General features: G+C 41.1%; 1 protein-coding gene across 4 annotated transcripts in view; it reads right to left on the reverse strand.

Annotated features, from left to right (window-relative positions):
• The window catches only part of unc5cb (unc-5 netrin receptor Cb), a 109,873-nt gene that overhangs the window by 36,030 nt on the left and 58,206 nt on the right, over positions 1-15,637 (reverse strand). For all 4 annotated transcript variants that reach the window (XM_030084798.1, XM_030084797.1, XM_030084796.1 and 1 more), the window contains exons 2-4: positions 15,081-15,311; positions 6,133-6,276; positions 677-780 (exon numbers count right to left, since the gene is read on the reverse strand). In XM_030084798.1, coding sequence (XP_029940658.1) covers positions 677-780; positions 6,133-6,276; positions 15,081-15,311 — 479 coding nt within the window. The remainder of the gene's footprint in view (positions 1-676; positions 781-6,132; positions 6,277-15,080; positions 15,312-15,637) is intronic.

Raw genomic sequence — 15,637 nt, forward strand, 5'->3', positions numbered from 1 at the left:
TCCTTCAACACATCAAACCACACTCTCATCCTCTATTTATGTTCCAGCAATCTCGACTGAGCCTTTTCAAATGCTGCTCCAACAGTGTGGCAGGAAGGCGACTGAAGAGAGGAGGTGTGCTGTAAAAGCTAAGGCAACACAGCGATACAACTGTTTTCAGTCATTTTTTTTTTTTCCTCTCGGCAGATGATCGCAATTTTCTTTCCTTGAAATTCCAGCGAATGTTCGACGAGCAGGAGCTACTCCAAAAATTTTAATAGTTCAGATTTTGGTGAAAAAGTTGTCATTGGCGCACTATGACAACTTTTGAAATAGAAACATTGAAATTCCACTCAACACAGTTTTAGTTCTCTATGTGAAACAGACAATGAAGAGAAAATGTAAAGTATGATCGAACTTGTGCAAAAGTGGACACAGTGCACACTTGCAGATTCTCCTTGAGGCCAGTAAAAGGCAGACTGAAATATATAGATCCACACTGACTTCACCATCTATATTTACAAAACCAGTAAATAATATCACCCACTGCTGAAGATACCCCGGTAATATTCATCTTTATTATCAAGAGCACGATAAAAGTGGCTAAACTGCACCAATTCAAATGTATAATATAAACAGTGGTGATGTGTGATAAAGTCACGACCACAAATGTGTTTGGGCTTTTCAATCTGCTCACCTCAGCAGACGGAATGCCTTCAGGTGGCCGACACTGAAGCAACACTTCCTGTTCCAGTGACACTTCCTTTCCGAGAGGCTCCTGGTCGAAAGTCTTCCTCAAGTCTGTAGGAAACACAAAAAAACATCAGTATATACAGTCTTGACATGCTACTGATACCTTAAGGTGAAATTTGGAATTATCAGTAAAAGTTTTGTGTGTTCCAATGGGAAAAAAAAAATGCTGGCAAAATATAGTACAACTGCTAATAGTAAAAGTAATAACTGCTAAAGTGAGATATCGGGGGGAAATGCTTTTAGTTAATTTTCTGAATAAAAAAAAAAAGTAGTTGTTAATAAGTTGTCTTTCCATAAGCTCATTTTAAACTCTGAGAAAAAAATGTCTGCAGTAAGATTGAAGGGGAAATGTGGTGACAACGATTCCTTTCCCTCTGATGGAAAGCAAACATTTATGCGGGGTGAAAAGCCTGATGGGAGTGGGGCCGGGCAGGGATAATGAAGCCGACAGGTCAGAATTGCTAACAGTGTCATGCTACACTGGAACCTGATGCCCGGTAGACATACATCATGCTGCAGACTCCAGACAGGAGTGACGGACATTTCACACAATAAACAAGAAGAGGAGGGGAGAGGAGGATTTAATGGAGAACACTACTTGGGAACTTTGAAGCCGGCGAAGCGTCAAATTCACAATCAATCCTCCAAACTCCGGTGATGGCATTTCAGAGCTTTTGTAAAATACCTGTTATGCACACTCTATACACTTTTTACAAACATGGCAAATAAAGGACAATAATAAACATGGTAAATCACATTTAAAATTTTCTGTAGATGTGCATGCCTCTCTATTTCAGACAGTTCAGAATGTACTGCTGGAGCAACCAGGTAAACAAAGCTGGATAAAACTGGATAAAATACTGACAGATGTATGGGTAGTCTTTAGGCACATCGCATGCCTCTTTACAAAGGTGTGAATAACTGAAGAAAAAAAGAAAACCAAAAGGTTTATATCAAGGATGATACAAGAAAAATCAGCTTCTTTTTCAAACTGCACCTTTCTAACATGAAAACAAACTCGGAGAAGACCCTGATTCAGTGCCTCCACCTGGACAAAGGATAAGGCTATTCTTCTTAAGAATAACCGTAATTGACTAGTATTGACATTTTGCAGAGGCATAAAGAAGAGATTTATTATGTCAGATAGCTCTACAATAGTATATTGATTTTGAATCTGAGTTTTAGATGAGAGTAGAAGAAAGGACCATCAGATGAGCAGTGACACAGATTGCACACCAGAACTTGTTCTTTGGACTTTCAATATAAATCTTCCAAGACGCAGAGGACTCTTGGCTGTGCTGCGTAACAGGATGTTGCTTGTTTATCTAGAATGGTAAAGAAATGCTGTTCACAGTCTTTAAATTGTCTATGAATATAGTAGCATAAGGAGAGAATTAATCAGAGATACTAGATAGTCATTAAATTCGACAACATGTCATTGAAATGCAGACATTTTGCTTTCTTAACGTTCAGTTTAAACTCCTCTGTATCTTTTAAAGGTGAACCTCAATCATCTTCCCATGAAAAAAAATGTATGGTGAGGCATGACCCGGAGACATTACAGAACACCTAAAGACTTTTTAAACGAATGAAAAAGAAAAATCAGCCTTAAAATAACAAATTCAATGAGCACCCTTGTCCCGTTTCAACCCGGCATGTCTTCAGGGGAATATGATATAATTCCACAAATTTTAGTGCATTATAAAATCTGAAAGGCCGAGTGTTGAATTGAAAGCAATTTCCGTAAGAGGCCGGAATGAAATTAAAGGAAAGAATGACTGGAAGGACATATTCTTTGACTGAGGTTTTATAGCATTTGATCCGAGGTGTTTGGTTTTTTTTTAAGGCAAACGAAGAGGACAGGAGAAGAGAAGGAAATGAAAAGACTATCCAGGGCACCAAAGGGAGAAATTTAAAAGTGGAAATGGAGAAAAAAAAAAAAGGCAAACTGCTAAAAACTGAATATTATGAAAAGAAGTGAAAGACAGATAACGGAAAGGAAGCAATGAAGGAAAGCAAACACCCAGCATGAAGATTCTGTTGTTAAAAAACTGCGTACTTCCCCTGTTGATATCATGTTGGTATCACAGAATGACAATGCAAAGACAGATCCTTGTTCAAATTTCCTCTAGAAAATAAGAGTACACAGTCACACTGTGGCAGGTGAGGAGGATTTTCACACACGCACACACACACTCTTACACTGTGATACACTTTTTGATTTACTGCATATGTGCTCCAGTCAAATTTAATAAACATAATCTGATTTTTCCACTGGTTTAGATTCCCAGTGCGCGGCATCTCGGAATGTATTTCAGAACCACGAAGCCCAGCAGCCACTTGTTACAAATCAGACCCGATGTTTTTCACAATGTAGCAGAGAGCGTTTATCAAGCAAAAAGCACCAACACCAGAGCTCCCAGACATGTCCAGAATTTTTTCATGTATTTCAGCTAATGCACTCGGTGGCTTTGTTTTCTGGGTAGGAGGTAAGTCATATGATTAAACTGCAGTTTTCACAGCATTAAACACCAGAATCGAGCCAGGATGTCGTGAGAGTTTTGACTATTTTAGTTGATGGAATATGGAATTAATTCAATTAATTGTCACGTCTGTTACATCAAGAACTACAGTCGGCTTCTTTATTTAAAAAAATTGCTGAAAAAACAGCAAAAAAACAAAACAAAAAAAACAACAACGTTTATTTCCATAAAGTTTTGTGACAGCTGAGATCGTCCACTCCAGAGAGTCCGCAGACCCCTGGTTCGAACCCGGGTTGGCTCCTTGAGCCTGACGCTTCACAACATTTGTTCCACTGGCGTAAAGGAGCGCTGTGTTGTACGCACATTGATATTTAAGCTGTTTTGCTGTCATCTAAATTAAACTGGAGATTGTCTCTTCCTTCATCACAAAAACCCACAGGCGTCTTTTTTCATTTCTATCTTAAATGTCAACCCACAGCTTGTTAGCTCCACAACAACCACCAGGAGAACACATTATCGTGCAGACCAGAAAATCCCCGTAACAGACTGAATCCCGCGACTGGTGTCACAAGAAAAGGCTAATGTTTATGAGTTTACGGAAAATATTCATGTTTTCATTACTCAAACGTCTCGTAGTAAGTCCTCTACAGCTTTTTAAATTAAAATCAAAATCCAACATCCAATGTTTATATTATTATTTCATCCTCATTTGACAACCTCTGGCATTGTTCTTGACGGACACGGAAAAAGCATGCAATGATTATTTGGCACTTCATATTGTATGGATGCGGGTTTGAAGCACGTCTCCGCTCTGGGTAATCCTGAGCGGCGCTGCGGCGAGCTGAAGGGTGTGGGACCAGCTGAGCAGACATTCCTGTGGGAGTCACACCGTTCTCTGCAACTTCACGAGTCGGCAGAAAAGACACGCCACATGACAACCATTACCTTGACTGGACGTATGTTAAATCACACCGACCTCACACCCCTCGCTTCATAAATCATTAACTACTGGATGAGGAAAGACAATGACCAGCAAGAGGTTTAACTATTAGTGAAGCGAGATACAATAGAGGGTTTATTCATGTAAAATTACAAGGCCACTGTCAGTTTGTAGCTCTCATTGTGGTGATTGCCCTCCGCTTGAAATTTCAAAGACAATTCTGTTTAATTATTTTATTTATATGATGGTGCAAACACACTTTTATAACCTCTCTTTAGTAATTAATCAGTGCACCCCTCTTAAAAAAAGGAGGCCAATTACCAGAGTTTTGTGGAGGTTACATGAAGGAAAAGCAGTCGAGTAGATTTTACACATCTTTTCTTGCTCCACGGCGGGCTTTTACAATACTTTCAGTCACAGAGGAGTTTTTTTTATTTTTCTTTCTTTTTTTTTTTTTTTTTTTTCTGCAAGTCTGAAAGCAGCAACTCCTTCAACGCAGCAACCTCTTAACTCATCAGAGCTGGATGTGACTCATCGGCTGATTAAACTGTATATGTTTAGATGACGGGAGAGCGGAGGAAAACAACCCCACTTTCCATTAGCCTAACGGGATCGAGCCTGGCTCTGACAAGACGCTTGCCTGGAGAGAAAGCCCAGTAGAGGAGCTAATCCATTCAGCAGAAGCTAATGGGAGGGGAAGAGGGGTCCATTGTGATTTGAGGGATAGGTTAGTGCTGGCAGGCTGCTCATCACGGGTGATTATAGGAGGTGGAGCAGCGGGAGTGGGCTCGGTGGGAGACTGAGAGGCATAGTTCTGATTCACCAGGCTAGTATAATAGAAACAGTAATAAGAGGAGCTACTGGTGTTTGAAATGAAGGGTATAAACTGAATTCAGGGGGAAAAAAAAAAAAAAAGTTGTGCAGGAAATCCTGGCAACAGTCAGAAGGGAGCTTCATACGGGTGGTCCAAAGATGCAAAGAAGACGCAAATGTGAAAAAGTGAGGGACAAGAAGTATATTAATAAGGTATCTTTCAAAAAAGTAGACCAACTCTGGATACTGACTAAGAAGACAACATCACAGCATGAGTGGCATTTAATAAAAGCCCTTTCCAGTAGTAAACACAATGTGTTTGACAAAGTGTAGTATTCACATAGCAAGTGGGTGTTCCAAATTTCCCCATGTGCCACAAGTCAAAACATAAACAGCAAAGTTAAGGCATGACATGTCAGTCACAGCGATGAGAAATGAGCTGACAGGAGTTGGAAGTGAAGCGATCTTGCTACTATAAAAACGTCCCTCCAGGTAGAATTTTGACAAACAACGCGTGAGCAATTGTGTTATGTAATAGGTGCTATTCTGTGAAAATGCCGCCTTGATGTCGCACGTTTGACTTAAACAATTCTGCTTTCCGCACTCACGTCTTTGGGGGTTTCATTACTTTTCAGATTTTTCACAGGCACGCTCTTTGGGGAACAGTTAAAAACGAGACCAAACTTTAGAGCCAGCACAGAGTGTTTCTCATTACTTGGAGAGGATTGTGTTGTGTTGTTCAGTCGGAGGACAAACACATAGGCGGAGAACAAATGAGGACTACACAGGAAAAAAAAAAATAGGGAACACTGGCATAAACATGCACCATAGGCTCTCGACTGTGTACACACTGCCGCAGCTCTCCTCCTTCCTCTGTGGCTCTTATGTAGGTTTATACTGTACACAAGCAGACCAATTCAAATTCTGCCGTCTTTTTCCCCAACTCAAGTTCAAAGAGACACTTGAATCCCAAGTCAGTGAAAAACCCTTTTTTCACTTCCACTATCTCCAGAATCTGCGACGATACACAAGTCTGTCTGTGAGACGCATTTTCTTGGCAGCCACAAGGTTTTGTTTGGAGAAGGATACAGAGATGAGAGGGATGATAACGACTTGAATGATGGTCTTTAGAGAGGAGGATGAAAGAAGAAGGAGAATACTCACAGGCGATTCGAACGTGGGCTTTGCGGCTCTTGGTGGTCCCAGCGGAGCTCCAGGCCACACACTGACACCAGAAGTCCTCCGGCCCAAACAGCTCCTCCACCTGCTGCCGAGTGATCTCGATGCTCGCCTCTCTCACCACCAGGCCTGCGAGGGAGAAGACAGGTTGCAGAAAACGCCGTTTACAAAAGGTGAAATCCAAAGAGTTGCACCAGCCTCACCTTCATATACACCAGGCAGAGAGAGAAGAAGAAGTGCAAATGAGCAAAGTTGAAGAAGATTAGTTGACATCGTATACACTAACCGCACACAGTGTGTATTTGTGACAGTCTGGCCGGACTGGAAAGCCGGAGCACTGAGCTGTTTGGGTCTTGGCCCTGTGAGGGAGGATTCTCGGCGTCACGGCTAACACAATCCTGTTTGCTAACTCCTCTGATTACTGCTCATCTGGGTGCCAGGACCCAAACAAACAAATCATCCCCAAAACAAATGCCTCTACCCACAGCTGCCCCTTTAGAGCAGATTATACTTATGCTGTGTGTGAGTGTGTGTGTGTGTGTATGCATTTGTGCATGCAAGTCCATGCCTATGTGCTGGAGCATCTAAAATGTTTATGTGCATATGGTGTGACAATATTAAACTGAAGTTATGAATACTTCCTGTGGAAAAGCACCTTTTTTCCCCCCCGATCCACCTCATTTTATTTTTGTACTGGAAGAGATATTCCTGGAGAAATTTGGTGAATAAAAGAATAAATGAATAAATGAGAGCACATGCACATTCCGCACCACTGTGAGTCTTGCGTGTCTGAACTCAAAGGCGCACCATGAAGGATTACATATGTATTGATCTTGTAGTATTTATAAAGTTGCAGGTGGATGCTGTGAGCCTCCACAGCTACCTGAATTTCAAATACTGGAAACACATATTCAGCAGTGCTGGAATTTTTTAAAAGAACATCCATGCTGTGAATGTCACATGCAGCCTCATCCCTAAAGTGCTTCCACATTAGGTGGGGGGAGGTTATAAAAACGGGGGGGTTGTGTGGCCCCGCTGGAAAAACGTCAAGCCTGTGTCATTTTCCTGGAACTGTCACGCTCGTGTACCTGGCCAGCAATGATGTGAAAGCGGACTGCGGACATTCAAATACTGCCAGTTGCTGCTCAAAGGCCTTTTGTGTGCCCGGGGAAACATTCAGAGCACCATTACGTTAGCAGAGCCCAGACCGTGCCATTACAAGCGTGTTGTTTGAACGCCAAAAACACATAACCTGTCATCAGCTTTACAAACTATCAATTACAGGGCCATGCAGATTTCATTTTCTTAGTTTTGCAGATGACATGGTCACCCAAAAGTTTTGCTGCTTTCTCACAGAATGACCAAAACAGTTAAGTTGTTACATTTAGCAATGTGCTTACTAAATTGGGAACACTAGAATGTAAATATGTATAACCGCAGCTTGCTTGTCTTAAAGTCATTTTTCAATATTTTTTCCCCTTCAAACAAAAGAATATCTTTAAGTGAGTCTGTTGTGCCGTCTGCACATGTGACTAATTCACACATATGTATGAAATGTTTCCATGAACTCTGTTTATGTTCATATGATTACTGGACCCCCTTTCACAATCAGAACAGTCTTTATTCTTGACGGCATTGACTCAAGAAGGTGCTGAAAATGCTCTTCGGAGATTTTGCTCTGCGCCAGCGTGCCAGCAGCCAACATTCACTACAGGATTGTCAGGTGAACGTCCAAGATGTGAATCTCGTCTTTCACTTCCTCCCAAAAGTGCAATTCTGGAGTGAAATCTGTTGGAAGCTTGAGCGAACAGACAGAGAGTGTTATCCTGCCCAAAGTTGCCAGCAGAAGGTGGGTGTACTATTCGAATAAAAGGAGCACTCACGTAGGCTGTGACGTTTTTAAGCAATTCTTAATTGATACTAGTGGCCCCACAGTGTGAAAATGTCTGACCATTGTCCTTGAATCTCTGGCATCAACAAGGAAATTTTCCCCCAGAAAACTGCCACTCTCCGGATACCCGATTTGGAGTCGAATCCCCCTGGATCAGCAGTTTCTAAAATACCCAGACCAGCCAACCTGGCACAAACAACAATGCCATATTCAAAGTCAATAGAAACACCCTCCTTCACATTCTTCCATGCTCGGTTTGAACTTCAGCAGGTCATCTTGACCATGTCTACATGCCTGAATACACTGTGTGTCATATGAATGGCTGGTTGACTGCACGGGCTAAAGAGCACTTAAATAGGCCTAATGAAGTAGCCTCTGTGTGATTTTACACCTTCCTCTAGTTAAAGTTTACAAATATGTTTGTTTCATAAAGTTTTTGTTGCTATCTGTGACTGTTTGCTTGTTTTGGCTTGCTTTTTTTTTTTTTTCTTAGCTAAATCTTTTCCCCTTCCCTCAGCACACATCATTACCAGCTAATTCCAAAAGAATGGCGAGCCTGGTGTCTCTTGACGAGACACAAATTAAAAGAGCTACACAGAGTGCATGCTAATTCAAACGGGGACATTTGCGGAATAAATGATTAATGTCTGTGTTGTCAAAAGGCCAAAACTGTTGGTTTAAACAGAGCTTGTCCAAAGGCAGGTGTAGTGTTTTAACCATGCTGAAAGCAGTGGTAGGTAACCAGTAAGCAAATTTATAAAAAATTTATCTCGACAACAATCAAGCGGTCCTTGTTTTGATAATACAGCAAATTGAATTCAGTAGGTTTAATTTAGCTGTGCTTTCTAGCAAGTAGTTCAGAATATTACAATCAAACTTGTGGATTATTATGCTTTACAAGGTACAGCTTGATGCACAAAGCAACCCCCAAAAAATTTGGGTTGACTTTTGAACTCGACATGCAAATGTGCACATGTTCACCTCAAAGATGCCGTGTGTTGTCGGCGTGACGTGATCATTACATAATGCCTTGAAATTGTGTCATAAATCATTCACTCCGAGCCCCGATGTGCGCTCAATCTGTTATCTACTCTTTGTCTGAAATCTGTTTTATTAATGACTGATTCACTGCCAACTCATCAAGAGACACGACAGGCTAATTTAGGACATATTGTTAATCTCACTTAATAATACGGAAGGGGAGCTGCGCACCCTGGATATAATACATTTATAGACAATATGGTATTATTTCAGTGACAAATGATACATCATGCGTGAGCTAAAATTATTTGACATAACAAACCTAGTAATGACAAAGTCACAGATGAACAGGTGAACTTGATTTTCATGGATTTATCTTTCTTATTTTGGTTTTGCACTTAAAATCAGAAAAAAAAAAACTAAAATGTTTTTGCTACTTATGGCTAAAAATTAATTAATAGATAACAACAATCCGCAATAAAAACCAATGAAGCATACATGACTGGGAGTATCTAAAGCACGAATATTTGTATTTATTCTACTGGCAGCTTCTCAAGACGACTACCTCTAAAACAAAGATTCATTATTTTCTCAACAACTCAAGCATGTTCAAATGGTAGCTATCTGAAGTTCTGCTTGGCTGGAAGACAATGGAAATGGAGGTTTGAAAAACGAACATGCCTTTTTATTTCAGGTTCACTGGATTCACACAGCCTCCCTGTTCCGGTACACACACCAAGCGCAGTGACATCCCACACACCAGCTTAGCCCTCATGCAAAATTTACACCGTGTGAGCCGACAGGCAGAGAAACAGCCGCGCGTCTGTTGTGTCACCACTTGCTTCTGCATGCGTGTGTGTGTGTGTGTGTGTGTATGCGTGTGCTTCCACACGCATGTGTGAGTTGGAGCGGGTGTTCCTGTGGTTTTCTGAACCGTCTGCCAACTTGTTTGCCTGAGAGGGTGTTTTGTTGGATTGAGAATGTCAAGGATGGATGTGAAGTTGGGGGAACATCACACACTGAACAGCATAGCGGAAATCAATAGAGGAAACAATAAGTAAAGTCTTGTAATTCTCCAAAGGTCTGAAATTTGCAGCAGAACCAGTCAGTTTTCTTTTCTCCTTTCAAGTGTTGCAGACAGAGACGCGTCTAATTTTTGAGGTGTATTATTTGATATTGCCAGATTAAGTCTTTGGTAGTGTAAGAGGAAGTAGAGATGACGGCTGTCATTCTACTTCAGGACTGATCTCATCGCCTTTAACTGAACCTGGATGAAATTCACACTCCGTAAACATCACAGGGATCAGGGCGAAAGGAGCGCAGCTCTGAACTGAGCAGTGCTGACTTCATCCAGTGACTTCATGTGTTTGCTCAGCTTCTGGTACGTGTAGCGTTACAATGATGACAGAAAAACAAAACAGAGCCCTCAATTTTCAATCAGGAGGGGCAAAGCAGCTGCGAACCACATCAGGGGCCAGTGACGAGGGGCAACTACACGCCTGCCAGTGTGGCTATTAGCCACTGAAATTATTCTGTAATGCGTCCCATTAATATCTGGCTGAAGCAGAGCGCTTCATTTGAGATGATTCATTATTAATATGGTTATTACCCTGGTGTAGTTCCTCACTGTTGTCACAGGGTGAGATTATTGATTATCCCAGTCAGGCAGGAGAAGGGACACTGGTCACTGAGGAGAACGGAGGGTAAACGCTCTGATTATCTGGTCAGATTTCGAGTACTTTCATTTCATTTTCCAAGTAATATCTGAGAAGCAGTGACAAGCCATCAGCAGCGTATTACATGAGCAGCGCAGGGCTATAATTAATGTGCTACTCATTTACTTGGATCGATGCAGTTTATGCTCGCATGAGCCTTTTACCTGTCGTCAATATTGAGAAGTAAATCCTGCAGGGGTTAGATGGCATGGGAAGAAACCAATAAAAAAACCAAATCAGAACTGTGGTGAATATGACTCAGTTCTGAAAAGATCTTGTTCCCGTTCAGTTCGCTGAAGGACGAACGACCGTATATTGTTCACACTATGATCCATTGTTGTTAAACTCTATTGCCATTCAGTGAAAAAATGCTTTTAAAGGAAGATCTGGAAAGGTTTTATTTTGTGACTGTTCGATTTATTTTCAATCATTTCAAACACAAAACGATTCATCTACATAAACCTGTGTAATCAGGTATACTCGAATCGCTTGTCATTACATAGAAACTCAACAATTAATCTTTAACAAGCTAACAAATACAGCACATATGCTAAAAAAATCTATGCACTCAATCCATAAAACGGCAATTTTGTTTCTTTTTTCCGTGCTGTTCGATTGTGTTAATTGGATCCTGCTCAAAGCCCACATGTAATCATCTGAAAGCACAACTGCAACCACTTACGTATGTGTAAGTCCATTTCATGAAATGTATGTATTCTGATTCAAATTGCCGGCACCGCATGACTCACTGCATGTCACTGGATTAAAATACATATACCTATATGACATCTCTTCAGCGGGATTAGTGGAGAGTCGCTTCATGCTGTGAAAAACATTTCGCAGCGAATCGAGTCCCGCGCTGCTGATTGTTGCGCTGCAATTACTGATGACGCACGTATTGAACTTTTAACGGTTTGTTATTTCCGTGATTCAAACATCTTAAACCCTGAAATTGTTGTAGCTCGGTTCACACTGGGCCCTGGAAGAGTACTCACAACATTTTAAGGAGTTAATGGTTCATTGTGTTACAGCATTGAATCAAAGTAAACTGAATTAAAGCTAACTTTATTTACAAATACAACAACATTTTTTGTATGTACAAACACATTTTTGAGGACAAATTTAGCTCATGCGTCAATTTCTTTTCGTCCTTTAAAGACCGATTTAATTGAGGAACAAAGGAGACTCCCGGACATTTACTCTGACAGTTTCACAGAACTGTTTTCCATTTAGACTTCTAAAGAAGTTGCTTCCTTTTTTTTTTGTCCTTTGATGCAAACATGCAGTTTCTATTTGACAACATGCTGTTTTGTTTAACTTTGCAGTGAGTTGTTTTGTAATGGCTAAGCTGCTGTACAGCCTTACAAGCCTGGATGTGATCATATTATCCTACAACTGACAGGACCGACACAACATCCCTAAAGATGTTTTATTCATTTTCCTGTATGCCTAAAGCCATTATCCTGCCACAGAATAGTTTTGGGGTCAATTAGATGTTCTATCTCTTTTAAGTATAAGTGTATAAACCTCTTTTTTTTTTGCACAGTCCTGCATGTGGCTTTGAGTGTGGGGACCTGGGTTTGAATCCTGGTTGCTGCAGGAATTTCATCAAAGCCAAGTTCACAGTGCAAATTGCAACGACTTGCTGTGGTGGTCCCTGTAAAATCAGCCTGTAAGAGCGACTGAATACACACCTTACTGCCTGCATATGAATTGAAACATGAGTGTGTGAAATAAATAAAGATGCATTAGATGCCGCTGTATTTGCGAGGTGGTGTAGTGGTTAGCGATCTCGGCTCAAAGTGAGATCATCCAATCCAATCCATCTTTATTCAAAAAGCACTTTGAGAAAACCACATGGCTGAACACATTCTAAATAACACAATAAAAAGATGAATTAAGAATTGATTAGAAAAAATAAAAGGCAAACCATCTGAAATACTATTGATTTGGAGCATTTTTTCTGACGCTTGCATGTTCTCCCTGCATGTGCATGAGTTCTCTCTGTGATTTACTGTTTCCCCTGTGAAGGATCTGTTCAGCCCAGAGTCAGCTGGGACTGGCTTCAGTCCCCTGTGAGCTAAGGCAAGACAAAACGCTGTGGAAGATGGATGTATGGATATTGCCAAAGATCTAAATGAATATCTGGTCTCGAACACAAATCTCCATTTCTGTTCTATTTGCAGTAGATCATAGACTCTCCCCAATAAGACAGCAAGACAGAGAGAAAACAAGGGAGAAAGAAAAGGAGGATAGCGAGATAGAAAGGGAGGGATCCAATTTCTTCAGGCTACGCTATCAGTGGTATTGACCAGGCTGGCCAGTTTCTATCGGTGTTCCTTTTCTGTCAATCTGGGGAAATCAGAGAGCAATGGAGTGGGCCGAGAGAGGCTACACATATTCACCGGCTCTGGCGGAGTTGTGTGTGTGTGTGTGTGTGTTTGTGTGGGGAGAAAGAGCATAAATGAATGAATATCTGTGCAGTAAATAGCCTGTGGATATGGCTATGTAGAGTGGGTGAGTGTGTGATGTGTGGGTTGTTTTTCATGTTGATGCTTTTAGCAGAAAACCTCCTGACATAAAGGCTAAGAGGCACGCTATCTTCACCCTCGTCTTTGTCATAATCATAACTATGAAACGCACGCTTATATCCGAATATCCTTCTTAAAGTACGCCGGGTTAAAATGAAAGGATTTCAGGTTGGACTTCAGGTTCTCAACAGATTTATTTTTTTTTTTATATCGATGCTGACTGTAGGACGTTTTTGCATTTGTGTGTCTGCCTCTGCGTTATGCACCAATGCAGCAACACTTTTCCGTGTGTTAAAATCTTTCTATATTTTATGTATACAGTTCAAGCCAAACAACACTCAATGGTTATCTTTTTTCAGTCAAATACCTCAGATAAAACTTGCTTTCCGATCCTTGAAAAAGTGTGTACGTGTGTACTCTTGAGCTCCGGCGTCCACATTTATGGGAAAGGAGCAGCTGTCAGTGTGTATCGAGTGAGCCTGCAGACATGTGTGTGGCAAAACAGTGGAATGAAAAGGGTAAATGCGATGTGATTGGTACCTGTGGGCGACAGAAAGAACTCAATTTCCAATACAGCAGCTGAATGCAGCCAATCAGTGTTGGGCTGTTGTGTGTAATGGCTCTGGCGCCTTCGGGGGCTGAATTCTGTAGAAAACAACCCTGCTGGAGCTTCTCTACCTTCACTTCCCTGAGATGCCCACAAACATGCACAGTGACAAACACACACACACACACACACAGAGATACACCACAGAAATGGTAGTGTGAGTGTGCCACATGAAAGGAAAGTTGTCCTCATTGAAACCCCGTTAGTCGAGACTTTCTAAGGTACACCGCCGCTACTCCATCAAATAAAATGTCTAGCAAAGTTTCTCTGCATGTGTGAACGTAGAGATAATTGGAAAGTGGATGATTATACCATAAATTGGGCACATTTGTGTTGACAAGCAAAATGTTTGCTAAGTCAGAACATGTTGCACCATTTTTTTCAATTAACTGAAATATGACATTTGAAGTTAGTGTGAATCAATTTCATTTCAATAAACATATGTTTTGAAATAATTGCTGCAATCATTTCACTCATGATTTTAAACAGGTAAAAAAGGGGTGCCAAACATAAGGGCAGCGGGCCAGAATCAGTCCCCCAGAGTCTCCAGTTTGGCCTGTGGGACGACTTTGATGAAAGACTTCTAAATGACTTCTAGATAAAATTATAATCAAAACACTAAGGTCACTTTTTCAGTGACTGTAATTTATTCACCAACACTGTTTTAGCCGCAGACATCACACAACACAACAGCTTCTCTGTTGCTCGTAAAGCAACAAGCATAAACGCTTCACTGCCCATATTAATCTGTGGAGGAAACTGCAGCAGATTAGATGTTTCACCAGATTAGCACAAGAAAAAACAGGGAGTCAAGTCTTGGTTTTGTTTCTATTACATAACTGTATGACAAAATCTGAGCTCTAAAATGAGAATATGATTTCACTATAATTTTCACCAACAGGCCTTTTTAAAAAATGGCATTATATGAAAAATGTTTCTATGTTAAACTGTCTTGCATGAACTTGTGCAAGTTTGTTGTTTTGAATGTAGAGATGTTCATGATGTTCTAGTTTAAACATTTGGAGTGTTTTCTATTTATGTGATCAATTTACTAGTTTGGTTATACAAGCTGTAAAGTGTGTAAAAGAGAATAATATTCATCCTCTTGGCCCTAAACTGGATGAAAAAGTGCAAAGGACAGATGAATGTCTTATCGTCTTCAATAATAAGAAACTTCATTTAGAGAGTGTGTGTGTGGCTGTACTTGCCAGAGTTTTCATCCACCCTCTCCTCCACGGTGTGCTCCTTCTGGTGAACCCACTCGCTGTTGCACTTGAAGTAGATCTGGGTGGCAGGCGTGGCTTTGCAATACAGGTTGACTGGCTTGTTCTTGACAATGTAGGCCTCCTCCGGCTCCATCAGGAACACAGGCAGCGGCTCCGGGGGGTCCGAGGGGAAGGTTTCCGGCAGCTCACCGAGACCGATGAAGTCATCGTCAACTACGGGGACGGAAAACCGCCGGAAGATGGCACGAAGAAGAAAGAGAGGGAAACGGTCGAAAGAAAAGAAAAAGAGAGGAAGTAATTGAGAACAGAGGCAGAAAGCCCAAGGAAAAAAAAAAAAGAAAAGGGATGGGTTGGAGAAGGAAAAAACAAACAAGAGACAATGGGACAGTATTATAACCACAGTCTTTGCATGGGATTATCCATTCGCAGAGCACACAGTGAAATCCCTATCATTTGATATTTTGGAATGTTTACACAAGAGTATTTTAGAGAGCAGGAAATTCTGGGATTCCTCTCAGGCAATAAGGCTGCGTGGATTT

This window comes from Salarias fasciatus (genome assembly GCF_902148845.1).
Source record: "Salarias fasciatus chromosome 7 unlocalized genomic scaffold, fSalaFa1.1 super_scaffold_4, whole genome shotgun sequence".
Taxonomy (NCBI): domain Eukaryota; kingdom Metazoa; phylum Chordata; class Actinopteri; order Blenniiformes; family Blenniidae; genus Salarias; species Salarias fasciatus.